Source organism: Neolamprologus multifasciatus, chromosome 14 (genome assembly GCF_963576455.1).
Source record: "Neolamprologus multifasciatus chromosome 14, fNeoMul1.2, whole genome shotgun sequence".
NCBI classification, from domain to species: Eukaryota; Metazoa; Chordata; class Actinopteri; order Cichliformes; family Cichlidae; genus Neolamprologus; species Neolamprologus multifasciatus.
Window position 1 is genome coordinate 7,315,283 of NC_140452.1, and position 25,385 is coordinate 7,340,667.

General features: G+C 38.9%; 2 protein-coding genes and 1 long non-coding RNA gene across 3 annotated transcripts in view; 1 reads left to right on the forward strand and 2 right to left on the reverse strand.

The window, feature by feature from the left end:
• The window catches only part of LOC146503408 (uncharacterized), a 276,290-nt gene that overhangs the window by 220,627 nt on the left and 30,278 nt on the right, over positions 1–25,385 (forward strand). The gene's annotated exons all lie outside the window — the stretch shown is intronic.
• Positions 224–11,132, reverse strand: LOC146503428 (extracellular calcium-sensing receptor-like). Its single transcript, XM_085131070.1, has 5 exons — positions 10,880–11,132; positions 4,819–5,024; positions 2,673–2,883; positions 2,534–2,576; positions 224–2,392 (listed from the first exon to the last, which is right to left on the reverse strand). Exons 1-5 carry the CDS (start codon positions 11,130–11,132, stop codon positions 1,327–1,329), a joined length of 1,779 nt encoding a protein of 592 aa, XP_084987196.1. The 3' UTR covers positions 224–1,326.
• Positions 16,900–20,860, reverse strand: LOC146503429 (extracellular calcium-sensing receptor-like). Its single transcript, XM_085131071.1, has 6 exons — positions 20,600–20,860; positions 20,347–20,492; positions 19,981–20,084; positions 19,327–19,346; positions 18,572–18,695; positions 16,900–18,489 (listed from the first exon to the last, which is right to left on the reverse strand). Exons 1-6 carry the CDS (start codon positions 20,858–20,860, stop codon positions 17,585–17,587), a joined length of 1,560 nt encoding a protein of 519 aa, XP_084987197.1. The 3' UTR covers positions 16,900–17,584.

Genomic DNA, 25,385 nt, shown 5'->3' on the forward strand with positions numbered 1-25,385 from the left:
AGCAACACTGCAAAGTTCACTAAACATGGATGTTTACATTTTTCATTTATTTTTTATATTGCAAACATTTGCACTGTTATCAGTATTTGCACACTATTTTATATTCTTTTTTGACAAACTTTAAAGTCATTATTCAATACATTGTTATTGTTAAATAAATATCGTCAAATAATCGAGATCTCAATTTCAGTGAAAATAATCGTGATTATCACTTATGCCATAATCGAGCAGCCCTAGCTGAACCTGTTCAGAGAGCCCATGAAAAAAGACTTTTTTCTGTTGACTTCATTGGGTGATGGACTCCAGCTCGCACTGAAACAGTTCTCAGACGAATGTGAAGCAGCGGGAATGAGGATCAGCACCTCCAAATCTGAGGCCATGGTTTTCAGCTGGAAAAGGGTGGAGTGCCCACTCTGGGTTGGAGACAAGTTCCTGCTCCAAGTGGAGGATTTTAAGTATCTTGGGGTCTTGTTCACGAGTGATGGGAGAAGGAAGCCAGAGATCGACAGACGGATTGGTGCTGTGGCTGTAGTGATGCAGACGCTGCACCAGTCCATCATGGTGAAGAAAGAGCTGAGCGTAAAAGCGGTTTACCGGTCGATCTACGTCCCTACCCTCACCTATGGCCATGAGCTGTGGGTAGTGACCGAAAGAACGAGATTGTGGATACAAGCGGCGGAAATGAGCTTCCTCCGAAGGGTGGCTGGCCTCTCCCTTAGAGATAGGGTGAGAAGTTCAGCCATTGAGGAGGGGCTCAGAGAAGAGCCGTTGCTCCTTCACATCGAAAGGAGCCAGTTGAGGTGGTTCAGGCGCCTGACAAGGGTGCCTCCTGGGTGAGGTGTTCCGGGCATGTCCCACCGGGAGGAGGCCCCGGGGCAGACCCAGGACATGCTGGATATATCTCTCAGCTGGCCTGGGAACGCCTTGGTGTTCCCCCGGACAAGCTCAAGGAGGTGGCTAGGGAGAGGGAAATCTGGGCTTCTCTACTTAGGCTGCTGCCCCCACGGCCCCAGATACAGTGGAAGAAGATTGATGGATGGATGGATGCCCTTTATTAATACATGTTTTTTTTTTATTACTGAGTATAATGGAATGCTGAAATTTTGAAGGCTGGTTCTTTTTGTTGAGTTCCAGTCTTCTGGTGGGGGCTTGGGGGAATTGAAAACTATTGAAAAATAACTCGGAATCATGTAGTGTTATTGTGAAAGGTGACTTTCTGTTTATTTACTTTACTCCAAATTAAATATTATTGGATTAAATAAACCAAAAAATAAATGAAAAAATAATTTTAAAAAGCTTATCTTTAAAAGTAAAATTTGAAGCTATTTAACAGAAAAAAGTTATAAATAAAGAGATTTTTGAAATAAAAAAAATTGAAAACTTTTGTTTTTGCATTGAATTTGTACAATTCCAGCTTAATGTTGCAATAATTGCAAGTACTAGAAGCTCTGATATACTATGATGATTTTTGTTCATTAAATATTTCTTGCTGTTCTTCTCAGGCTTGAACAATATGATAAAAAACTTGGGAGCAAATATACACATTATTAGACCAAAGCTGGAGGCCAGAATTGCAAAAATCTCCACAACTACAGTGAATTTTCCAGGGGAGCTGACATATGCTGGGATAAATGTGATCCAGACAGTACAAAATATCAACATGCTGAAGGTGATAAGCTTGGCTTCATTGAAATTATCAGGTAATTTGCGGGCTAAGACTGCTAAAACAAAGCAAAAGGCAGCAAGTATGCCTAAGTATCCAAGCACAGCCCAGAAGCCAGCAGCAGAGCCTAATGCACATTCCAATATGATTTTCTCCTTGTACGTGGTTAGATTTTTTATTGGAAAGGGAGGGCTCACTACTATCCAAACAGTACATATTAAAACTTGAATAAAGGTGAAAGACACAACAGTCATTCTTTGTTGTGGAGGACCAAACCATTTCATCACATTACTACCTGGAAGTGTCGATTTAAAAGCCATTAAAACCACTATAGTTTTCCCAAGTACACAGGAAATACAGAGTACAAAGGTGATCCCAAATGCAGTGTGACGCAGCATGCAGGACCACTCAGATGGTGGTCCAATGAAAGTTAATGAACATAAGAAACACAGAGTGAGAGAGATGAGCAGCAAGAAGCTCAGCTCAGAGTTGTTGGCCCTGACAATTGGAGTTTTCCTGTGACAAAAGAATACAGCCGCAATTACGATGGTCAGACAGGCACCAAGAACTGAGAATGTAGCCAGGATAATTCCTAGGAGGTCTTGAAAGGAAAGATACTCTACAGGCTTAGGGATGCAAGTGTCTCTCTTTGCGTTAGGCCAGAATTCCTTTTGACAAGGTAAACAATCAGTCGAATCTGGATAAAAAACAAATAAATACAATTTTTTTCTTGATTTTCATATATACACAATGAAACATTTTAAATGCATGGCAATCATTTCTCTTTACCTGTGATATTACTGATCTCCCCCTCAGGACATGCTGTACAGTCATAGCAGCAGATGGGTTTTCCTTTCTGCAACACTTTACGAGTTCCTGGAGGACAACTGTCGGTGCACACTGACACTGGCACCTGTCAAAGACAGAAAGGTTGCAGAATAAATGTAAATATTTACTATGCAGCTGTAATCATTGTTTAGTAAAGTTTGACTGCTTACTTTCATGCTACCCTCCATCCAGGTAATGTTTTTGTCGATCTTGAATTCCTGGCCCACGGGCCGTGATGCATCATACAGCCCTACAGTCACTATGTCAGTTGCGCCGTTTTCACTTTTCTGCCAGTTAACCAGTTCATAAATAGCCACAGGATCCCCATTAGCATCAAATGACACATCATAGCCATTTCGGGAAAAATTTACTTTCTTCAGCTCAATTAAAATCTGAAAAGATGAAATTAGGTATAATGGGAGGGGAAAGGAAAAAAATTATGCACTATTTCAATAACAAATATTAATATTACATACAATGTTCCCTCTAATCTTTCATGTGTCTGAGCGAACACACAAACTCCCTGAGCTGTCCCTTGGACCACTGTGAGCAACAGTAGACATGAACACTGCGGCCACGCCATCATCGAATCCATCCAAGTTACATGGTTTATTAAAATAATCAAATAACAGCATTTATATTTATGTTAGACTACTCTTAATTAAGTGCTTAGTGATATAAGTTTGCATATTATAGAATACTGCATGATGACCCTTTTATGACTTAGACTGTTGTTGAAATTAAGACTTGCTTTGTGGGTTCTTTCTCACAGTGATAATAGCTGAGCAAGCTGTTATCATTTCACTCCTGCCAGGAAGAGGGGAGCTGGATGCTCTTATCTTCAAGAAGAGGGGCAACGTCCTTCAGAATAACACACACACATACACCTGAACCACTTTTATCTTCACTCCCTACATACTAACATTCCTCTGTTAATGAATAGACGTATTCACTGTTGTATTACTTTTGTATATAAATAAAGGCAGGTGCAGGAGACAGAGTGCACATCACAGGGCCCCCACTCTGGTGTGAGCGTTCTGTGATCATGCCCTTGCAAGTAAAAACTGCAGCGTCTGTGTGTTTCTACCTTTAGATTCTTAGCTGAAGAAGTGTCTTTAGAATAAATCTCTTGACATACAGTATATAAAGACCAATGTTGGGCAATTAATTATATAGTTACTCCTTCAAAAAAGTTACTGAGTTTTGCAAACAACAAAGATTTTTGCAGCTGTTTACCTAAAAATGCAGCCAAGGCATTTTTTTAAACAAACATTTCAAAATATTTACAGAACAATCAGCTGTTCTGCATCAAATCTGATGCCACACAAATTATTTGTGCCACTCCAAAAAATAATTTCTGTCCACTATGAGATAAAGGAGAACAACAGCCTGATACCTGCAGGCCTGACAACAGGAAATGTATCACTGCTGTAACACTTGTAACATTCAGCAGTCGCCTCATTGTTCTGACTCACACAACAAAACTATTGACTACACTACACACTAACTACACAAGATTTGCGTTAAACGTTGCAAATCTCTCACATCTCAAAACACCGCCATCACTCCTAAAACTTCCTCCTCTTTCTTAACACTACATGCCATGATTTGATTGGTCGACATGGTACATTTTTCCACCAATAGGAAAGGGTGGGGGGTGTTTTGGTTTCATCTTTGCTCACAGGTGGAGAGTGCTTTCGATCGTTTTCCTTATAAAACGCTGTTGTTATATTAACAAAATATAAACAACGATAATATTCAGGAAGAAAACCAAACATTGCATATATTTTTATCATAACTCTGGTTTTACGTGGCCTATCAACACAATTTAAAACTGGTATATACTGGTATATAAGTCCACACTTTTTCCGTCAATTGTTCCGTCTGTCCTGCTCACATCTCCAATGGTTGCACACGTTGTCATTAACGTGGATTCACTCCACATCAGCCACACCGCTTTGCTAGCTAAAACACCGGCACATAAGGACGCTGTCATAGCCTGTCAACGACGTTGATTAGCTGTGTATATACGAATGTCAATCGCATTATTGGCTGGACTATGGGATAAGGTGGCATCGTTCTAATCCCATACGGGAGCAGCCAGTCACTTACTGACTAACACTGCAAAAACAGAATTGTTAAAGTATTTACTTTAATTTCAATTCAGGTTAGAATTGTTTATGCAACGCAGATTTTTTTCTGCGCAGAGACCGTGCCAGCAGTGCACAATTGTGCAAGCGCGCAGTTTAGAGGGAACATTGATTACATATCAACTTATATTGCAGTTGATGAAAGACACTGGCATCAACATATTTATTTCTTCTGACCTGTTTGGACTCTAACTTGGTTAACTTGTCACACTTTTCAGTGCCATTTATTTCCTGGCACACTGCATTATGGATGGCATGTGCTACTGCATACACGGCCTTGTACACCAAGTTAGTAACTCTGAGCTGTGATGTGTCAGTGTACTGGTTTTGCAGATTCTGTATGTCTTCATTTCCATCACATACTTTCTTCTTTGCAGTGGCATCTAAAAATCACAAAAAGACAGAGCAGATGTCAATGTTGAACTAGATCTCAACTGTGTTCTCTTTATAAATGTTGCAAATTATGTTGGTAACATGAAAAATATTTCTAAAAGGTTAAAATAAATAAAATAAAATAAAATAAAAAAATTGAAAATAATCCTAGTTTACCATGGCCCTTTCTCAATTCTCTGGGGCGAATATTTTCCTTGTAAAACAAAGGGGGGCCCAGCAAGAAACGTTTGGGAACCACTGCCTTAGGTCAACACACCTGAATCATTAGTTCATTACCAGTTTTTAAATTGTGTTAATAGGCCACATAAAACCAGAGTTACGATAAAAAATACACACAATGTCTTTTTCTTGGATATTGTTGTCATGTTTACTGCAGAAAGAAAAGGTAAAAACAGTGTTTTCTAAGGAAAGCGCTCAAAAGCAGTCTCTTCTTGCGATAAAAAAAGTACGAAAAGAAAAGAAAAAACACCTTTTTCATATAGGTGGAAAAATGTGCCATATCGACCACTCAGAAGATGATATGGCAAAATGGCTTTGGTTGTTTAGGAAGAGGGGGAAAACAGCTGCAAGAAAGAGAGAGAGAGAGCGAGTTTTGAGATGTGAGAGATTGGCATGTTAGGAGTGTGTAGTAAGTGTGTTGTGCAGTCAATCGTTTTGTTTCGTTTGTCAGAACAATGAGGCAACTGCTAAATGTTGCAGTTGCTGCCAAAATGCCACCAAAGGCCGCTTGCAATGTTAACGATGCCTCCAGGTCGAAGACACGAGGGGTGATACACCTCCTGCTTTCAGGCCTGCAGGTATCAGGCTTGTGATGTTCTCCTTTATGTTAGAGTGGACAGAAATATTTTTTTGGAGTAGCAAAAATAATTTGCGTGTTATCTTATTTAATGCAGATCACCTGATTGTACTGAAGTACTTTGAATTGGTTATATTAAAACTAGGAGTGGGAATTTAACGCATTATTGCAATTAATTAATTTGAAAAAAACAATGTACTAAAAAATTATGTATTTAATTGCACTTTGCATTCCAGGCAAAGGCTAACTTTTGTCAGTGCACGATTTTCTGGTATATCGATTACACTGATGCACACATCAGAGCTACAAAGAATCAGAAGAAAGTGCATTGCTAGGAAGGATTGGAGGCAAATTTAATTTCAAAATACTACCCAATGGAAGGCTTGATGAAAGTGTGGTTTTGTGCAAACTGTGAAAAATGGAGTTTGCATACCACAGAAGCACTTCAACCTTCCATTACCATTAGGGTTGCCAACTCCCTGAGAAATAAATAAGGGACACCTCGTGGCCAGGGCCGGGCGACCCAGTTGTCTTCACCCTTCCCAGAGTGGTGAATTTTTTAGCTCTTTTTTTGTGTGTGAAATTATTTTTTTAACCATTTCACTTGAATTTGATTTAAGTAGATGCGTATTCTTTGTGATATCAACACATGGGAAACAAAAATCATTTAGCCATTTATTTTTAGCTCAAAATGACAACATTAACACAATAAAACAGGTCTCTCTCTTAAACAGAAGCCTGTCATGCTTAACTTTTGAGAATAAAAGTAAATCTTTCTTTAAAAGAACTCTGTCCTGCTTAACTAAAATTATATAAATTAATAGAAAACAATAGAAAGAAAAATATTCTTGTAACAGTGCACATTTAGTGCAATTGGCTTCAGTAGAGGCATTATTTCAGCTTTTGCTCCCGTTTGTAAACCCACTTGTTCCCATGATTACGCATCATAACTCATCATCATTATTCATCTATGTATTACTTTTATGTATTACTCATCTTTTTGTTGTAATCATCTATCCTTGCAGTTGTTTATTACACAAAATAAATTATATTATCACACTTCTGGCCACATAGCGCTGATATTCACTGCACATGCCCATTTTAACCTTAACCAGAGGGTTTAAAAACAAACAAACCAGTGTTTACATACATATCTGCTTCTGCCATGGCCTGGTGGACAAAAATTGGTTAAGGGTTCCACGAGCTTTCACGCCCCTCATGTTCTTCATGTGCCCACCATTAGAAGCATGCCTATGGAAAAGTGCGCCGGCACACAGTGCAGTGCGCTTTATAGGTGTTATCGTGCACTTTTCCAGCCAGGTGTTTTCCTTTTCCCATTCTTCCCTGTACTTTTGCAGCCTTTTTTTCTTTCTCTGAGAGGAACAAACATTGCTGGTCTAATGCTGGGCTACACTGTGCGATTTGTGGCCCATTTTGAGCTGATTTTTGAGTCGTGCGACCAATTTGGTGATCGGCCCGATTTTGGCCTTCATCGTGCATCGTGTAGTATACGTGGGGTGACGAGAAGCGATTAACACCTCACGACCAGCTCCCGATCATCAATCGCTCGTGAGGGTGTCACCGCAGCCGCTCACACTGCTCACGCGCAAACATGTAAACGTCGGTGAAAAAGGCAGAGCAGCACGGTTGTGCAGCGTGTGATCTGGACTCAAGCGATGGAGGCACAACTTGTAGAACTTCTGAAAGCTCATCCGAGCCTTTTCGATGTGGCATCACCAAATTATCACGACCACAACAACCGTGAAAATAGTTGGATTTACATTGCTGCTCAATCACAGCTGCCTGATCAGTGTTTTTCATTAGCAATTTAGCAAAGTTGATGGTTGTGTGTGTCTGTGTGAGTGAAAGACACAGAGGGAGAGCAAGCGACAGATTTTCTGTTATAACCTTCATTTTATGGAGGCACAGTGTGAGCACTCAGGTCGCATCAGAGCATCGGGCGGTATAGTGTGAGACCCTGCATTGTGACCTACGAACTTATAACCCATGCGAACCAATCGTGCAGTTTGAAAATCGCACAGTGTTTGCCCAGCTTCAGGTGTACTGTCGTCTGAGACTTGCACCGCAGTGTCGGCGTTTGTTTCCCTGTTGGCCATGCTTTTTGTTGTGGTCATCTGTTGTCTTCCGGTATGTTCTCCGCAAGCGACCTTTCCTCAACCAATGAGATGAGCGGTAATCTGAATTGTGATACTCGAATTGTCATAAGTGTGCTGTCAGCTCATTGGTCACAAAGCAGGAGCGGGGCTGGGAATTATGTTTTCAAACAAAGCGTTAACTACTAAAGCGTTATAGACTACTTTTGATTCTCACTGTATTACGGGACAAAGTGCGTCCCTTTTCAGCTTAATATGGGACGTGTACTTTTGTTTCTAAATACGGGACGATTCCGTTTTTTAAGGGACGGTTGGCAACCCTAATTACCATCTAAATGCAAAACATGTTCCTAGCAGTCTGAGTACCAACAAAAGGTGATGGCAGCCCAAACTTGATGAAATGACTAACTTAAGGACTAAAATTAGTAAGTCAACACTGGACAAACTTACAAATTCTCTCACAAAATTGATTGCTCTGGACTGTAAACCACTATCAGTGGTAGAAGATAGGGGGTTAGAAAATGTACTACACTTAGCGTCAGGTGATCCAACTTACAACTGCTGTGCCAAAAGACTATTTCAAGTAAAATTCAACAACTTTATGACACTGAAAAGCAAGCAAATTTAGACACCTTAAGGACAGCCCTGCTAATATGGAGGAACTACACCAGGAGCAAACAAGACTTTGGTTACAGCCAAACAAAAGCACAAGCTAGTCATTATAACTCCATCAGAGCTGGTAAAACTCCAAAAGCTGGCGACTGTCATTGAGCCATGCAAGTAAATTAAACAATTTTTCAACTTTTTGTTACTGTTTCTTCAAAAAGCTCTATTCGTTCTTTAAGTCTGACGTCATTAGCCGTGTCTGGTCCCAAACTCTGCTGCATGTCCATAAGCCAAATGATCACTGCGGCATCACTGAGAGTTAAAAACTGTCTAAATTCTTTCATCTGTAATAAAATGATCAGTGTGGCTGCTCTACCAGGTGTAGCAATTAAGTTAAACATCCAGGCATCCATGAAAACGGAATTTATTAAACTTAATGGAGTTAGAAGTTAGCAAGGAGTTAGCTCGCTAGTTTCCATCTAAATATAATATAGCCTGTCTTGACTGAGAGATTTCTGAAACAAATTAAGATGCACAGTTCTGCTATCACTTCTGACATAAATGAAGACAGAAAAGTAAACAGCAGTGGTGTTTGTAGGGTTACTTTAGTTTGGCTAACTAATATATAACGATTTGCTACGCGATCGCTAGCGACACAGCTATGTTAGCATAATATAAACAGTGAAGGTGGAGGATGAACGCTAACTTCTTTCCACTCGATAGAAGTTGCCGTGAGGATTCTCGATTGTTCATTAATTCATTAGTCATTAATTTACTGCTGCATGGGCTGGGCTGTAGTTGCATCATAAGTGTTAGAACCTCAGGATAAAAATGCTCAAAAACTCAGGTGCCAATTTTAGAACGTTTACTGACCACTTTTAGAAACAACCACAGCTAGTCACAACACATATAGGAAACTGTTTCTCACATAACATTCCGATAGGGAAAACCCTGAAAAACCTCTGAAGGTTCTGGGGTGCAACGCCCCCAAACATACATTAACAATAACACTGTCTACAACAGTAAGGTTTTAAAAACGGAGCTTTAAAATGAATAGCGCTAATAAAAATGTTAAAAACACAAAAGCAGGGTAGTTTGGGCCTGGAAGCAGGATTCATCACGTTATCACTTAAAGACCGGATATTTGACTGTCTACTACAAGTTTGTGACTGAGCATCTTGGAGGAGAGACATATGTCTCATGTTCAGGGGTTTATCTGTTTTCTGCCACCTGCATCACACCATGGAGGTCTTCGATGATGACTCAAACTACATGGTGAAATTCAAGACCACCTGCACAACGTGTAGCTACCCTCAACCATCTGTGGCTCAAGATAGCTACTGTGCTTGGCCACACTTTAAGGATTTAAATTTTCTTGCAAGGAGGAGAGCGAGAAGAGGTTTGGACCAGCCTTGAGGCCCTGCTGCAGGAACAGTGTAAAAATAAAAGCCTCAGCACAGCCTCAGATGAAAAATTTCCTATCATCAGAAAAGAGGGACCACTGAGCAACAGACCAGTTCTTTTTTTCTTTAGCCCAGGTAAGACGCTTCTGACATCTGTTGTTCAGGAGCAGCTTGACAAGAGGAATACGACATTTGAAGCCCATGTCCAGGCTCTTGATGCACTAACTCTAACTAACTAACACTTTTGAATGGACTTTTTCCTGACAATCCTCTCCAGGCTGTGGTCATCCCTGCTGTTTGTGCACAGTTTTCTTCCACGCTTTTCCCTTACACATAACTTTCTATTAATGTGTTTTGATACAGCTCTTTGGTAACATCCAACTTCTTTTGCAATGACTTTTTGAGGCTTTCCCCTCCTTATGAATGGTGTCGATGATGATTTTCTGCACAACTGTCAGGTCAGCAGTCTTCCCCATGACTGGGATTCCTACTGAACCAGACTGAGAGATAAAGGCTCAGGAACCCTTTGCAGGTGTTTTGAATTAATTAGCTGATTAGACATTAACACTTTGAGCCTACAATATTGAACCTTTTCACAATATCCTAATTTTCTGAGCTTTTGAATTTCGGGTTTTCATAAGGTGTAAGTCATAATAATCAAACTTAAAACAAATAAAGGTTTGAAATTTTTCACTTTGCATGCAGTAAGTCAATATCTTATATTACGTTCACCTTTTAAGTTGAATTACTGAAATAAATAAACGTTTGCATGATATTCTAATTTTTCGAGTTACACCTGTATTTTCACCTCACACTTGGTCATGATTAATAACTTTTCATTTAAATTAGGTCAGCCCATGAAGCAACATCAGACTTTGTAACATCAGCAGTTGATCTGATAATTTAAACCAAGAAAAATGTCTTACTTTTGGTCAGTGTGCAGTTAAATGCATCCTCCCAGAACTCAGTAAGTATTTGAGAAGAAGCCACTTGTGAGGTGGACAGATTCAGCAGGAAGTCTCTGAGACCTGGGATTCTAGACTTCGGAATCCCAAATCCAATGGCCCCAGCACAGAAACTGAACCTTGTTAATTCTGGGTTGGTTACCCATGATTCACTGCCAATCCACTGGTGGGGTGGGGAATGCTGATGTGATAGCTCCTCCAACAGTGCCCTCATGTCCCCTAAAGAGAGAAGTGCCACAACAACCATGGCTGTAGACCTTGACAGACAATATTGTGCATTAGAAGCATTTTAAAGTGTAAATGTATGAAAAAATGTAATTTAGACAGTAAAGCTAATATTTGCAGAATAAATATCTGTGATGAGGACACCTGCGGATAACATCTGCTACTTTCTGAATTCTGCTATGTGGGTATGTTCGATGGAAAGAAAGAGAGTACTCCACACAGATCCCCTCTTTCTGTGCTGCTTTTAGAAATGAAGCCATGCCATTATTTCCATAATCCGAATCTGACCGAACAGCACCTATCCAAGTCCAGCCAAAGTGTTTTACCAGCTTGGCCATTGCTTCAGCTTGGAACTGGTCACTGGGAATTGTTCTAAAGAAATTTGGGTACTGCTGCTTGTCAGACAAGCATGCGCATGTTGAAAAGTGGCTAACCTAAACCAAAAGAAATAAAACACCACACACCGCAAAATCAAATATCATGCACATACATATTTTAAATTCAAAAATTGACAGAAATTGAAAACATTTACTTGGGGAATGTTAAAGGACCTGATGACTTTTGACAAACTGATGGATTCTGTAGACCCAGAGCCACCAACAACAGCCATCACCATACCAGAATGTGAGCAATTGTTATCCATGGAAAACACAGGGTCGAAGCTTTTTAGAAACTGAAATGCCATGTGCACTGCTACAGGCACTGATCCACATGAGTCATAGATCTGATACCCGAGCCTGATTCCAGGCAGCAGCTCTGTACTGTTGTTAATCTCTTCTATGGCAAAAACCATTGCACGCGATGATTGCAGTTCACTGGTGAAAAGGCTGCAAATAGTTGTGTCACTGTTAGAATATACACTGTAGATTTAGCTTAAGTTAAATGTTAAAAAATTAAAATAAAGAAAAAATCAACAACAGGATAATTTAAACAAATTAAAGTCTTTTTATTTCCTTTTAAATATAATTCCTTCCCTATATTTCCTTTATAAAACTGTTATTTAACATATTGTATAATTTCTGTTTTGAAAATAAAACAATTTTTTTATAAAGAATAAATGACTATTTTTTACATTTTTTAACACTACACAGAATCAATGTAGTTCCATAGATCATAACACACATGAAAACATTTCTCTCCTTACACAGTCCAACATGTTTTTAGCACCTTCTTCTTCCCATTACTGACTTTCTTATTTACTAACCTTCCTTTGCATTTTGCAGGCTCAGGCATGCTGGTGTAGTCACTGTAAACTGTGTTCATGTAGACGTGAAGGGAAAAATCACCACCAATAACAAAGTCCCCATCCTTTGAAAATGCAGGTAGACGAGTGCTTCCCTGCAGCTTGCAGTTCAGAGAGGATGACGACGTACCAGCTTGAGCTCCTATATGCCTAGTCATTTGTCTCATACCATCTAGACACACTGCAAAGGCAACAGCTGAGTTGAGGTGAAACAAACACACAGCCAATACCAGACCAATTACAAGAGCTGCTATCTCCATTTCCATCTAAAATTGTCTGTATATGGGCACACATTGTTTCCATTGGTTATATAAGTCTTCAGACAAAGGGGTTTGGTCATCTTTTTAAGGACATGTGGTTGTGGATTAACCCTTACATAGTGTTGACAAGTCTTCACAGTATGGTTCATGTACATTTTGATTGGGACCAAGATTTCCCTCATAATTATCGGCTACGACAAATTATGAACTTCAGATTAATTTAGAATGGATAATCAACAGATTTTTAATCCTTAACTAATGTTTCATAGAGCAGAAAGAGTCTAAATTCTTTGTGTACATTTTTGGTTTTGCACCAATGGTTTTTGGAAAAAAACATATTATCACACAAGATCTTACGTCGGTATGCCTAAGACAGAAACATATCATAGTATCAATAATTTAAACATATATTTTTTTGAAAGTGTAAAGGGCAAGAAAATTCTGGAATTGTTGGGATTTATTATATAACTGTACTTCATAACCATTACTACTACTAACATTGTCTTTACTCTGTAGCTAATATCTGTAGTGATACAAATGAATTAAAATTTAGAGCACAAAAGTCCTTCATTAATCTGCATTCAAAGCATTGGGAGGAAATGTTGCATATTTGGGATTTTTATGTGTTTCTTAACCTCACTAAAATGGCAGCTCAGGTGCTTCTCTGTTCTCACGACATTCCACTCCATCTTTGATAGCTGTTTTAATCTTAGTTAGCTCATAATAAACGGATTCCACTTTTTTGAAAAAAAAAGTACCTTTTTTCCACCATACTTTTTTACTTGTACTTGAGTACATTTATGAAGAAGAAACTGTACTTTTCCTCCGCTACATTTGGCAATATTTGACCCGTTACTTTTTAAAAAAAAAAAAAAAATTAATTTCACACATTAGATAATGCTACGAATAATAGATCATGGTGCCAGTGGAGTTTCCTGTAACTCTTTCACCAAACAGATGTAGCCATGCGGTCACACGACCAGTTATGGACTGTGGCGGGCAGAGCGGCCCAAGCCTTTCTGAATTTCTTTTTAACTGTGTTTAGGTGCATGCCAGTCTTTATGTTACAGAAGCTGTGTCGAGCTCGATTCCTCGAGGTGTCGGTGTACTGCAACTTTTTGATATGTCCATAGTCCAATTAATTAAATGGCTAAATTGCCACCTCTGCATGCAGTACTATAGAGTCTTGCTAATGACCTAATGATTTTATTCTGGTGTGTTGCGGTGAGGACATGTTTAATAGTTTTAGGACACTGGGCCTCGAGGATTGGAGCGGTTTTCCTCCTGCCCTCAGTTTGACTAAACTAGAATCACATATTTTCGGTGCTACGTTGTGGTGAGATAAGTTCGTGGGTGTTGTCTGCAGCTTTTATTGTCCTTTTAATGTCTCGCTGGTTAGCTAGCGTGAGCTATAAGCTAACAGCTAGCCTAGTTAATAACGCCAGAGTTCCACACACATGTAAACACAGGGGCCCTTTCTCAATTCTCAAGTACGCGAGTACGTACTCGCCGAGAACGCGAGTACGGACTCGCGATTTGTACAATTGGAATACCAGCGTACTTGATGATGTCACAGGTCCAGAGTTTTTACTGCCGTCCCCTCTTAATTTAACTGTGAGTAATATGTTATGAAGCTTAACTTTCACAGCCAAACCGGTTTACTCAGGAACAAATAAAACACTGAAATAAACCATTAAATAAAACATTAACATTTAGAAGTGATCTAAGTGACTTATATATCATGTTTAACCTCAGTAGTGAAATCTCTATTAATAGAAATAGTGTACATGTACATACGTGTACATACCTTAATAAAAACAAGCAGGTGACATGTTAGAACGCTTTTGTTTTTATTTTAGTGGACACTCAGTACAATAGACAGCTACTGGGGTTTGGGGTTTGTTTAACCGGAGTAGCGAAAAGACCGCGGGGGGGTTGAAAACGATGTGCCGGGAGTCTGCTGTTCTTGCCGGTTCTAATAATCCTCGACCTCGCTGTCTGCTATGGAGCTGGCGGGTCACAGACGTCTCCGAAAACGTTGGAGCGCGTTTGGAAATATATATATCTTGATAAATCGAGCAGATATTTGAAGTTTACACAGCTACATTCTCGCTTGAAAATAACTTAAAAGTTTATTTTGTGACCCAGAAAGAGTAATATTTAAAGGTTTTTAGCCCCGTTCATCCGCCATTGCCGCGTTTGAGTTTTGGACGAAATGCATTCTGGGATATTTAGCTGTACCAAGTCCACACAAGTCAGCACCGATGCATGCTCGATAAAACGGGCGGAGCGAGAACACATCCGGGACTTTTTCGCGTTCTCGGCTTGATGCGTACTTCGAATTGGAACAGTACTTGGTCTCCGACTGATGACGTATCACGAGTACACGAGAATGCAAGTACGCATATTGAGAAAGGCCCAGTATTTCCGTGGTGTTGATGCAGTGGGCAGCACCCGAAGCAGTTGAAGTGTCGGAATGTGGAAATTTCAGCATCGCTTGAAAAAACTGCCAGCTAGCAACGTCCCTCTCACCGGTAGGCGAAGTGATTTTCAACCAATTACAAGATGAATCTGGTAGTTTTGTTGTTGTTAGCTAAGATACTGTCATTAAGAAGCGAGCTAATTTGCGATGTGCACTGCGGGTCGTGCCATCAGTTAACCCTTCGCATGCCAGCTGTGGCACGAGTGCCCAGGGTTGCCGACCCCTGATCTATTGGATAGTTTTCCTCACATCAAGAAGCTGTCAATCAAAATCACTACATCCCTTCCTGCATCTGGAGCTTGTGAAAGACTGTACGAGACTCCTGTTCACTGCTGAACAGTTACAGCTTCACATATATATATATATATATATATATATATATATATATATATATACACACACATATATATATATACATATATATGTGTGTATGTATATATATATATGTGTGTGTATATATATATATATATATATATATATATATATATATGTATATATATATATATGTGTGTATGTTGTTAAGCTTAACATGGGAATGCTTTACAAACATTCAGAGATGAACTTACACACTTGCTTTACTTCTCTCAGGGATCACTTCCTCGGAGATGAAATGCCACTGGTTTGGTAGCAAGGCTACAAATACACACAGCCGCTCTATCACGTGATGCATACTGCTCCGAGTGCTACGGTTATGAGCCGAGTTACGCCATGTCGCAAGTTTTGTGAGGTGCTTTTTTGATATTTAATGGATCGGATTACATTTTTTATTTATCTCCGATATCCAATCCAGTAATTTACGTCAGTATCGGACCGGTACGTAATATCAGATCGGTCCATCTCTAGTTTCAAGGCAAATTCAGGAAACCCCTAGGAGTAACTCCCTCTTAATGCCTGTCCACTGAGAGGGTTACTAGAGCCTCACCCCATATAAATTACCTCTTATAAATGTAAAGGTATTATTATAATTATTCATTCAATTTTATTTAATTCAATTTACTTTTATGTATAAAATTAGTGGCCTGAATAAATAGAGGAGCTGAGCTTCTAACTGATCAACATGTGGTGGTATATTGCCAAATTGCCTATATGGAGTGCTTGGTGCCTTTCATGGCAGTCAACCCTGAACCAGATGCATCAACCCTGACACCACAACTGACGGGCACTATAGCAAGAGAATTTGAGTGCAGCTTTAGTATTACTCAAAAGTCAAGGAGGCCATAGAGCAAGACTTTTTGTTACATTGTCAATTGACACTGCCTTACAATGATACTCTCCTCACTTGAGTGAACAATTATTGAACCCGCAAAATAGGAATGGTTTTATAGGTGATTGCCACTGAGATTTCCTCAGTTGTCTTTTCTGAATGCTTTTCTTTCTCGCTTTTTTTTTTTTTTTTTTTGCCTTTGCTAGGGTCACTGTCACTACTGGTAGCATGAAGTGATACCTGGACCCTACAGAGGTTTCACAGGTAATCCTACCCTTTCAGAATGGCACATCAGTACCTGCATTTGCAGAAACTTTGTTTTTATCTCTGAAGACAGTCTAAAGAACAGGTGATTCCAGGAGACAAACAGTTACTCTAAGAGAGCTTATTGCACACAGGAGGAGAATATGGTCCTTAACCCATCATCAAGACCGTTATCTGTTTTTGTGTGCAGGAAGGAACCGGATGAGCATTGGCATCACCCTACAAAATTACCTCCAGCAGACCACTGCTATGAATGTTTCTGACCAAATATTCAGAAGCAGACTTAATAATGGTGGCCTTAGGGCCTGATATAATTTACTGGGCCCAGTACTGACGGCTCAGCATCATGGAGCCCACTTGGCATTTGCCATAGAACGCTAGAATTGGCTGCTCTACCATTGGAACCCTGTGTATTTCATAGATGAGGGCATGCAATGATTATTATATGAGTACATGTAATAAATGTCAAAGGGTTTGAAGAAACCATGGAGAATGTTGTATGCCTGTAACACTGTTCACCATGACTGGTTTGATGATGGGTCACCACTAATCTGGGTAAGCATATTAATTTTACAGTTTACTTTATAAAAGCGAAACAGTACCCAACCAAAATAATCCTTTGTTTCTGTAAACTTAAGAAACTCCCAACAAAAGTGTTTATTTCTTTGAGCAGTTTCATTATACTATGACTGAGTATGATTTAGTGTTTGATACAAAATGAAATGATAGAAGAAAACAAACTGCTAGAAGAAATTGTATCAGGCCACTGAGAAATAACTCAGAACCACACACTGAGTGTTAAATATGACTTTACATTTATTTATGTGATTGACTCTCAATGAAATATTCATACACTAAATAATTACATGTACAAAAAAATAAATAATGACATATGAATTTGAACTTAGCAACAACAAAAAAAATACTTTGAAGGTGCACAATTTCAGTTTGCGATTAGAATATTCACCATTTTCAGATTGTTAATAGACTATGATTGATTTTTGTTCATTAAATATTTCCTGGTGTTCTTCTCAGGTTTAAACAATATAATAAAACACTTTGGAGCAAATATACACATTATTAGACCAAAGCTGGAGGCCAGAATGGCAAAAATCTCCACAACCACTGTAAATTTCCCAGGAGAGCTGACATAAGCAGGGATAAAGGTGATCCACACTGCACAGAATATCAGCATGCTGAAAGTGATAAGCTTGGCTTCATTGAAATTATCAGGTAATTTGCGGGCTAAGACAGCTAAAATGAAGCAAAAGGCAGCAAGCAGGCCTATATAACCGAGAACAGCCCAGAAGCCAACAGCAGAGCCTAATGCACAATCCAATATGATTTTCTCCTTGTATGCGGTTAGATTTTTTATTGGAAAAGGAGGGCTCACTACCAACCAAACAGTACATATTAAAACTTGAATAAATGTGAAAGACACAACAGTCATTCTTTGCTTTGGCGGACCAAACCATTTCATGACATTGCTTCCTGGAAGTGTAGCTTTAAAAGCCATTAAAACCACTATAGTTTTCCCAAGTACGCAGGAGATACAGAGTACAAAGGTGATCCCAAATGCAGTGTGACGCAGCATGCAGGACCACTCAGATGGTGCTCCAATGAAAGTTAATGAACATAAGAAACACAGAGTGAGAGAGATGAGCAGCAGAAAGCTCAGCTCAGAGTTGTTGGCCCTAACTATTGGAGATGTCCTGTGATGAAAGAATACAGCTGCCATGATAATAGCCAGAAAAGCACCCACAACTGAGAATGTAGCCAGGATAATTCCTAAGATGCCTTGAAACGAAAGAAATTCTATAGGTTTAGGGATACAAGTGTCTCTCTTTGCATTAGGCCAGAATTCCGTGTGACAGCGTAGACAATCAGCTGAATCTGAATAAAGAAAAAAAAAAAAAGAGAGACTTCTGGGAAGTGTAAAACCATTTTAAATGCTTGGACAAAAATTTGATTTTACCTGTTGTATTACTGATCTCTCCCTCAGGACACGCTATACAGTCATAGCAGCAGATGGGTTTTCCTTTCTGCAGTACTTTACGAGTTCCTGGAGGACAACTGTCAGTGCACACTGACACTGGCACCTGTCAACACACAAAGGTGGCATAATAAATATAAATGATCTTGTTCAGTAGAGTCAGATTCTCATCCTTTGAGTCATTACTTTTCTGCTATCCTCCATCCAGGTAATGTTTCTGTTAATCCAAAATTCGTGGCCCACTGGTAATGATGCATCATACAGCCCTACAGTTATCATATCAATGATTCCACTTTCACTTTTCTGCCAGTTGACGAGCTCATAAATAGCCACAGGATCCCCATTAGCATTAAATGACACATCATATCCATTTTGGGAAAAATTAACTTTTTTCAGTTCAATTAAAATCTGTAAAAATGAATAAAGAGAGAGAATGGGAGAGAAAGGAAATAGATACAATATTGCAATTATTAATAGTAATACTTTATTTGATCCAAGTTATATTAGAGGTGATGAGGGAAACTGCCATTAAGATATTTATTTCTTCTGACCTGTTTGGACTGCAACTTGGTTAATGTGTCACACTTAGCTGTGACATTTGCTCCTCGACACATTGCATTATGAATGGCATGTGCTATTGCATACACAGCTTTGTATACCATGTTAGTAATTCTGAGCTGAGATGTGTCAGTGTACTGATTATGGAGACTGTTTATGTCTTCTTTTCCATCACATACCTTCTTGTCTGCAGCAGTGTCTAAAAATAAACAAAGACAGAACTGACATTTTAAACTCTGAAATTAAAACTAGTCTCAGATCTCATTTATGTACTTACAAATTACGTTACCACTGTGATTCATAATCTCAAAATATTAAAAATATATAGATATGTAAAGTCTGTGATACAAAAATTAAGTTACGTAAACTTCAACTGAATTAGTAGTCATCATAAATCTGTGACAGTTCTCAGTCATCCAGGTCATCGTTGTCTAAGGAGCTTGGAAAGAAATGCATCTTGAAGTGCAGATGCTTTTCTTTCCAAGTTCCTTAGACAAGGTATCATAAGTATCAATATATGTAGAGAACCACCTGTCTCATATTTCATTGCTACCATTAATACTTTAAGCTCATGGATCAACAGTGCACCTTGTAACACCAGAAGTTTGACAGGATCATTTAAACCTAGAAACATTCCTTACTGTTTTTCAGTGTGCAGTTGAATGAACCTTCCCAAAACTCAGTAAGTATTTGAGAAGCAGCCACTTCAGAGGGAGACAGATTCAACAAGAAGTCTCTGAGACCTGGAATTACTGACTTCGGAATCGCAAATCCAATGGCCCCAGCACATAAATGGAATCTCGTTAATTCTGAGTATGTTATCCAAGACTCACTGCCTATCCACTGGCGGGGTGGGGAAGGCTCACGTGAAAGCTCCTCCAGCAGTATCTTCATGTCTCCTAAAGCTGCAAATGCGACAACAACCATAGCTGTAGACCTTGACAAACAACATAGTGCATTAGAAAGATGTTTTTACGTGTCTTCACATCATCAAATGTTTATTTTAGAGATAATTAAACAAGTTAATGCACAATAAATATCTGTGATGAAAAAACCTGCGGATAACATCTGCTACTCTCTGAATTCTGCTCTGTGGGTCTGTCCGATAGAAAGATACAGAGTATTCCACACAGATCCCCTCTTTCTGTGCTGCTTGGAGAAAAGAAGCCATGCCCTTATTTCCATAATCCGAATCTGACCGAACAGCACCTATCCAAGTCCAGCCAAAGTGTTTCACTAGCTTGGCTAGTGCTTCAGCTTGAATCTGGTCACTGGGGATTGTTCTGAAGAAACTTGGGTACTGCTGCTTGTCAGACAAGCATGCACATGTCGAAAAGTGGCTAACCTAAAACAAAAGAAATAAAACTGTGTAAATGTAAAAGAACCGAAAATCAAATATCATGCACATGCTTAATGTAAATACAAAAATTGACAGAAATTGGAAACATTTACCTGGGGAATGTTAAAGGCCCTAATGACTTGTGACAAACTGATGGATGTCGTAGACCCAGAGTCCCCAACAACGGCCATCACCATACCAGATTGTGAGCAATTGTTACCGATGAAAAACACAGGGTCGAAGCTATTTAGAAACTGAAATGCCACATGCACTGCCACAGCCACTGATGCACATGAGTCATAGATCTGATACCCGAGCCTAATTCCGGGCAGCAGCTCTGTGCTGTTGTTAATCTCTTCTACGGCGAAGACCATTGCACGTAATGATTGCAGTTCACTGGTGATGATGCTGCAGAAAGTCAACTCACTGTTAGAAATTAAACTACAGACTTATGTTAAATGTCACAAGAAAACATTGTAGGAGTTGTGGGTTTTTACCATGGCCAGATAATGACTTCATTGTATAAGGGTACTTCAGCACATTGTCTGACCAGTTAAATTCAGCAAAAATGATTATCATGATCACAAGATCACAAAAATGTATAAATAAATATGCAAAGGCTTGTCATTTCCTGTTCAATTTTTTTTTTAATTGTTGTTTAACAATATGATTTCTGTTTTCAAAATACAACTATTACTTCCAAGAATATAAATGACTGACTATTGGAATACTTTTCTTGTTGTTTTTTTTTCCAGCACCACACAAGAGCAATGTAATACTACAGAACATAAAACATGTGAAAATAGTTTTATTTTTAGACAGTCCAACATGTTTTGAGCACTCTCTTCATCCCAGTACTGACCTTCCTTTGCATTTCACAGGCTCGGGTATGATGGTGTAGTCATTGTAAACTGTGTGTGTGTAGGCATGAAGGGAAAAAGCACCACCAATAACAAAGTCCCCGTCCTTTGAAAATGCAGGTAAACGAGTGCTTCCTTGCAGCTTGCATTTCACAGATGATACTACCCTACCAGCCCAAGCCCCTGTAGACATGGTTGTTTGAGTCAGATAAGCAGCCAATACCAGACCAATTAAAACAGCTGATTTTTCCATCTCTGTCTGACATCCAGCTTGTGCATATGGGCGTACGTTTGTTTTCCCTGGTTTATATAAGTCTTTGGAGAAATCTTTTTTCTTGTTTTTTTTATCTTCTCAAGTACATCCTCTTACCAAGTAATTTTTTTCAAAACCCCCAGATATTAATCATATTCTATGCCGTCCCAGTGTGGTTTGGTGACTTTGAGTTACCTAGGCCAAAAATCATTTCATAATTAGTTTAACTTAAAAAAAAAATGATATATTTAGAATGTATAAATAGCTTGTCTCACATTAATAAATTGATCATTTATTAATTATCCATTGATCCAGAACATCCTAAATGTACAAAAAATTAGAGCACTTGTATAGCAGTATAAAATAAGAAAAAAAGGTATTCAATTTTTGTGTATTTATGTCACTTCTGTGAAACATCATCAAATGTCAGGCAAAAACAAATAAGGATGTCTTTGCTGTCAAAACTGTTCAAATTTTACCTGAAAATTTTGGCTATCAATAAAAGAGTAAGATGAATCATGTAATGACTTGGATGTAGTGATAGAGATTGTCCCCATGGGGGAGAGATTTGTCAATGGAGCAAATGTTGATGATTGATTTGTAGGTGCAAGGAATAGAGAAGCTAAAGATGTGTTTTACAGATAAGATATTAAGGAGAGAAATGCAGGAAAATAGATGGTGGTGGATTCTGCAGAAAGGATGCAAATGACTATGGAAATAATTATCAAGAGACACATTGTGTACCTAAATAGACACTGAGGGTGTAGTATTAACATCTGTATGGCCTAAGGCATCTTTCTACATCATTTTCAATTACTATCTCCTGCATACCTTTGACAGTATACCAAGGGATTTGGGGAGTTTGAATGGAGTTGGCTGTATGAAGCTGTCATTGTAGTAGGCTGGAAAACTCGACGTGTTTAGTTTCATGGTGTTTCGGAACTACTAGAACCTATACCTACAGGCTCTCCACATGCGCAGCTTAAAAATAAATGCACAATAGTTAGCAAGACGCTAACATCAGTGTTTGTCTTGATGCATGCTCAATTATCCAGGTAAAGAAATACCCAAAAAGTTGATTTTTAAATACCCAAAACTGAACATTGATTCAGCGTAACATCTCAAAGTTCCTGGCATTGGTCCTCAACCCCGTTGGAAGGCACTTCTGAACATCACATCCAAAACATCTTGGATTTTGTTGAGAAGGTGATTATAGAGGCAGATGACACAATGGTCTCATATGATGTTACGTCACTCTTCACTCTTGTTCCAGTCACTGAATCAGTGAAGGTAGTTCGTAAGAGACCTTAGCAACAGGACCACTGTCAGCACCGACCAAGTGCGTTTGCTCTTGGAACCGTGAGGATATGAGAAGAGGCAGGTTAGCCTTCTTAAACTGTGAGATTTCCATCAGCACTGGAGGACATTTAACTGTTGATGTGTATCCTAAATATATGCATACAGGTCATAATTTAAGGTTAGACTAGGTAAGCCTTCTTTTCTCTTATGTTTTTAGACCAGGGAGGTCAGACTGTGTTATTTCTTTGTTTTCTTTTCCTTGAACAGGTCAGAGGGGAACCGAAGCCTAGGTTGAGTTTTGTTTGTTGTGTTGGCCTTAGCTCACCCCGAAATTATACACTCCCACTACCGTGAGTGCCATTGTTGTGAATAAAGTATTGTTAAAAGTCCTATGCTGTGGCTGTGTCTGTTTGGGCGTGGGAAGTCACGGGACACCCCGCTCTTGTTACGGTCATTTCGAGCCGGGTCGTAACAATTTGTTACAGGAGGCTCATAGGCCTGTCACAGCTACAGATGAACTTAAAACACTTGAGTTTCCAAATGTGTTGTCAAGCTGCTATAAGTCTAGGTAAAGGGGATTAGCAATTTTAACACACAAAAAGCCCACAAATATTGTTTAACAGTATGTCAGCAATTTCGGACTTTGCGACACATGGCATTTCCTTCACCTCAACCATAAGAAATATACTTTATAGTAGTCAGCAGCTCACTGTTGAGTGACATTGAATGAAAGCTGTCAGCGATCATGCTCCTGCATCTCTAACACTAATACATAAGAAGAACATTCCGCCAAGTAAAAACTGCAGATTTAATACATCACTGCTCAAAGATAAAGAATTTACTAAATATTTTAAAAAAGAATATACTTTAGACAATAATGACACTCCTGGGACATCAGCATCTCTTCTTTGGGAAGCAGGAAAAGCTGTGATGAAAAGTTAAATTATTTCTTTTTCATCACATAAAAAGTTCCACATGGAGCAAAACTGTTAGCCTTTGTTTGCTCTAATTTGTTATCAAAAAAGTACCACATGGAGCAAAACTGTTAGCCTTTGTTTGCTCTAATTTGTTATCAACTGCCTGAAGGTTCATCTCATTCTGCTTCCATAATTAAGGTAACACTTAAAGTACAACTTATGTTGATTTTTATTCACGTTGAGACGTCATGCCATTGTCATTAAAGACTAAAATAAACATGCCCTGTTATGTTATTTAGAGCCCCGCATGTTCCGACCGGGAGACACCATACCATTGTCTTTGGCCATGATGCACTGAGATCAGTGAGCACATATTGTATGTCTCAGTTAGTTTTAATCTGTTTTGACCTTTATAGTTGAATAACTGAATTCATCTGAATTGTTTGATTAATAATTGTTGCATATCCAATAACTTTACTTAGTTCGATTGGTAAGTTTTAATGTTTTCATACTGTATTTGGAAAAGTACTTATTTTGCAATTTACAAAAAAGTGTTCTGACAATACATTGCAGTAGCACATAGTTTGTATAAGAGAGATGTTTTATTTATTTTTTTGCAAATTTGAGTATTTTAATTACAAATTGATGTCAAATGTGATGTCAACAAAAGCCTAAGTTGTGGATTATAGCTAGAGCAGCATAATTAATATTTGAATTACTCCTCTGACCCTGCCTGTTGACAGGTCAGGTGTTTTTTAGTATACTGGATTGCTCCTCAAGTGGATTCCTCCACTGAATTACATGGCGAGCCTTCCCACCTGGACTTAAAGAGACTGAGAATCGCTTCTTTTCCACTTTATGATCTGCTGCACCTTGCAGTGTGGTAGGACTGTATCACTCACACAGTTGGTTATACAAAAGACCACTGACTGACATTTTCCCATCCCTATTTTCTTTCACACCCTGGGAATTTTTGGACTGTACCCCTTGGACGTGTTTTATTTGGGAGTGTGCATAATAAGCGGCTGTGTAGAACATTCTCCACATGTGAAAGGTGTGTGAGATTTTCTTTTGAATGGACACTGAATTTGAGTCATCGGTTTTCCATAACAGTTAAGGAGTCAGGGTACCAGGGTGCACCCAGCATTACGGATTAACACTTTGCCAAGTCACTGTTTTAGTAGTTTATGTGTTTTACTTTTCTTTCATTTTTTGTAATTTTCTTTTCCACAATTGTAAAGTGCCTTAAACCTGTGGTTGTGGTTGTCAACCATATGGTTTATAGACCCATTAATACAATCTTTTCAGCAATTCCCCTAACTGTGTTACACTAAGATGAATGATGGCTAGAGTTATTTATTCAACAGAGGCTAACATCGCTAGGATTATGCACTTGAATTGAAAGGAGAAAGAAACTAGAATTTAGTAAATTGCAGATTACATCTGCAGTTTTGTCAGGGATATTTTGTGATACAAGCATAGCAGCAAGAGTGAAAGGTAAAGATTACAAGATGATAGTGAGACCTGCTGTGATGTATGGTTTGGAGATGATGGTAGTGACAAAAGGGCC

Coding starts and splice junctions, on each gene's coding strand:
- LOC146503428 (XM_085131070.1), bottom strand. CDS start 11,132: ATGAGGGCACTGTTGGAGGAGCTATCACATCAGCATTCCCCACCCCAC. Junction 2,577..2,672: donor AAACATTACCTGGATGGAGG/GTAGCATGAAAG, acceptor TGTCTTTGACAG/GTGCCAGTGTCAGTGTGCAC. Junction 2,393..2,533: donor CAGTTGTCCTCCAGGAACTC/GTAAAGTGTTGC, acceptor ATGAAAATCAAG/AAAAAAATTGTATTTATTTG.
- LOC146503429 (XM_085131071.1), bottom strand. CDS start 20,860: ATGGTCTTCGCCGTAGAAGAGATTAACAACAGCACAGAGCTGCTGCCC. Junction 18,696..19,326: donor ACACTGCTGCAGACAAGAAG/GTATGTGATGGA, acceptor GTGTGTTGACAG/GTGCCAGTGTCAGTGTGCAC. Junction 18,490..18,571: donor AGAGATCAGTAATACAACAG/GTAAAATCAAAT, acceptor TTCTTTATTCAG/ATTCAGCTGATTGTCTACGC.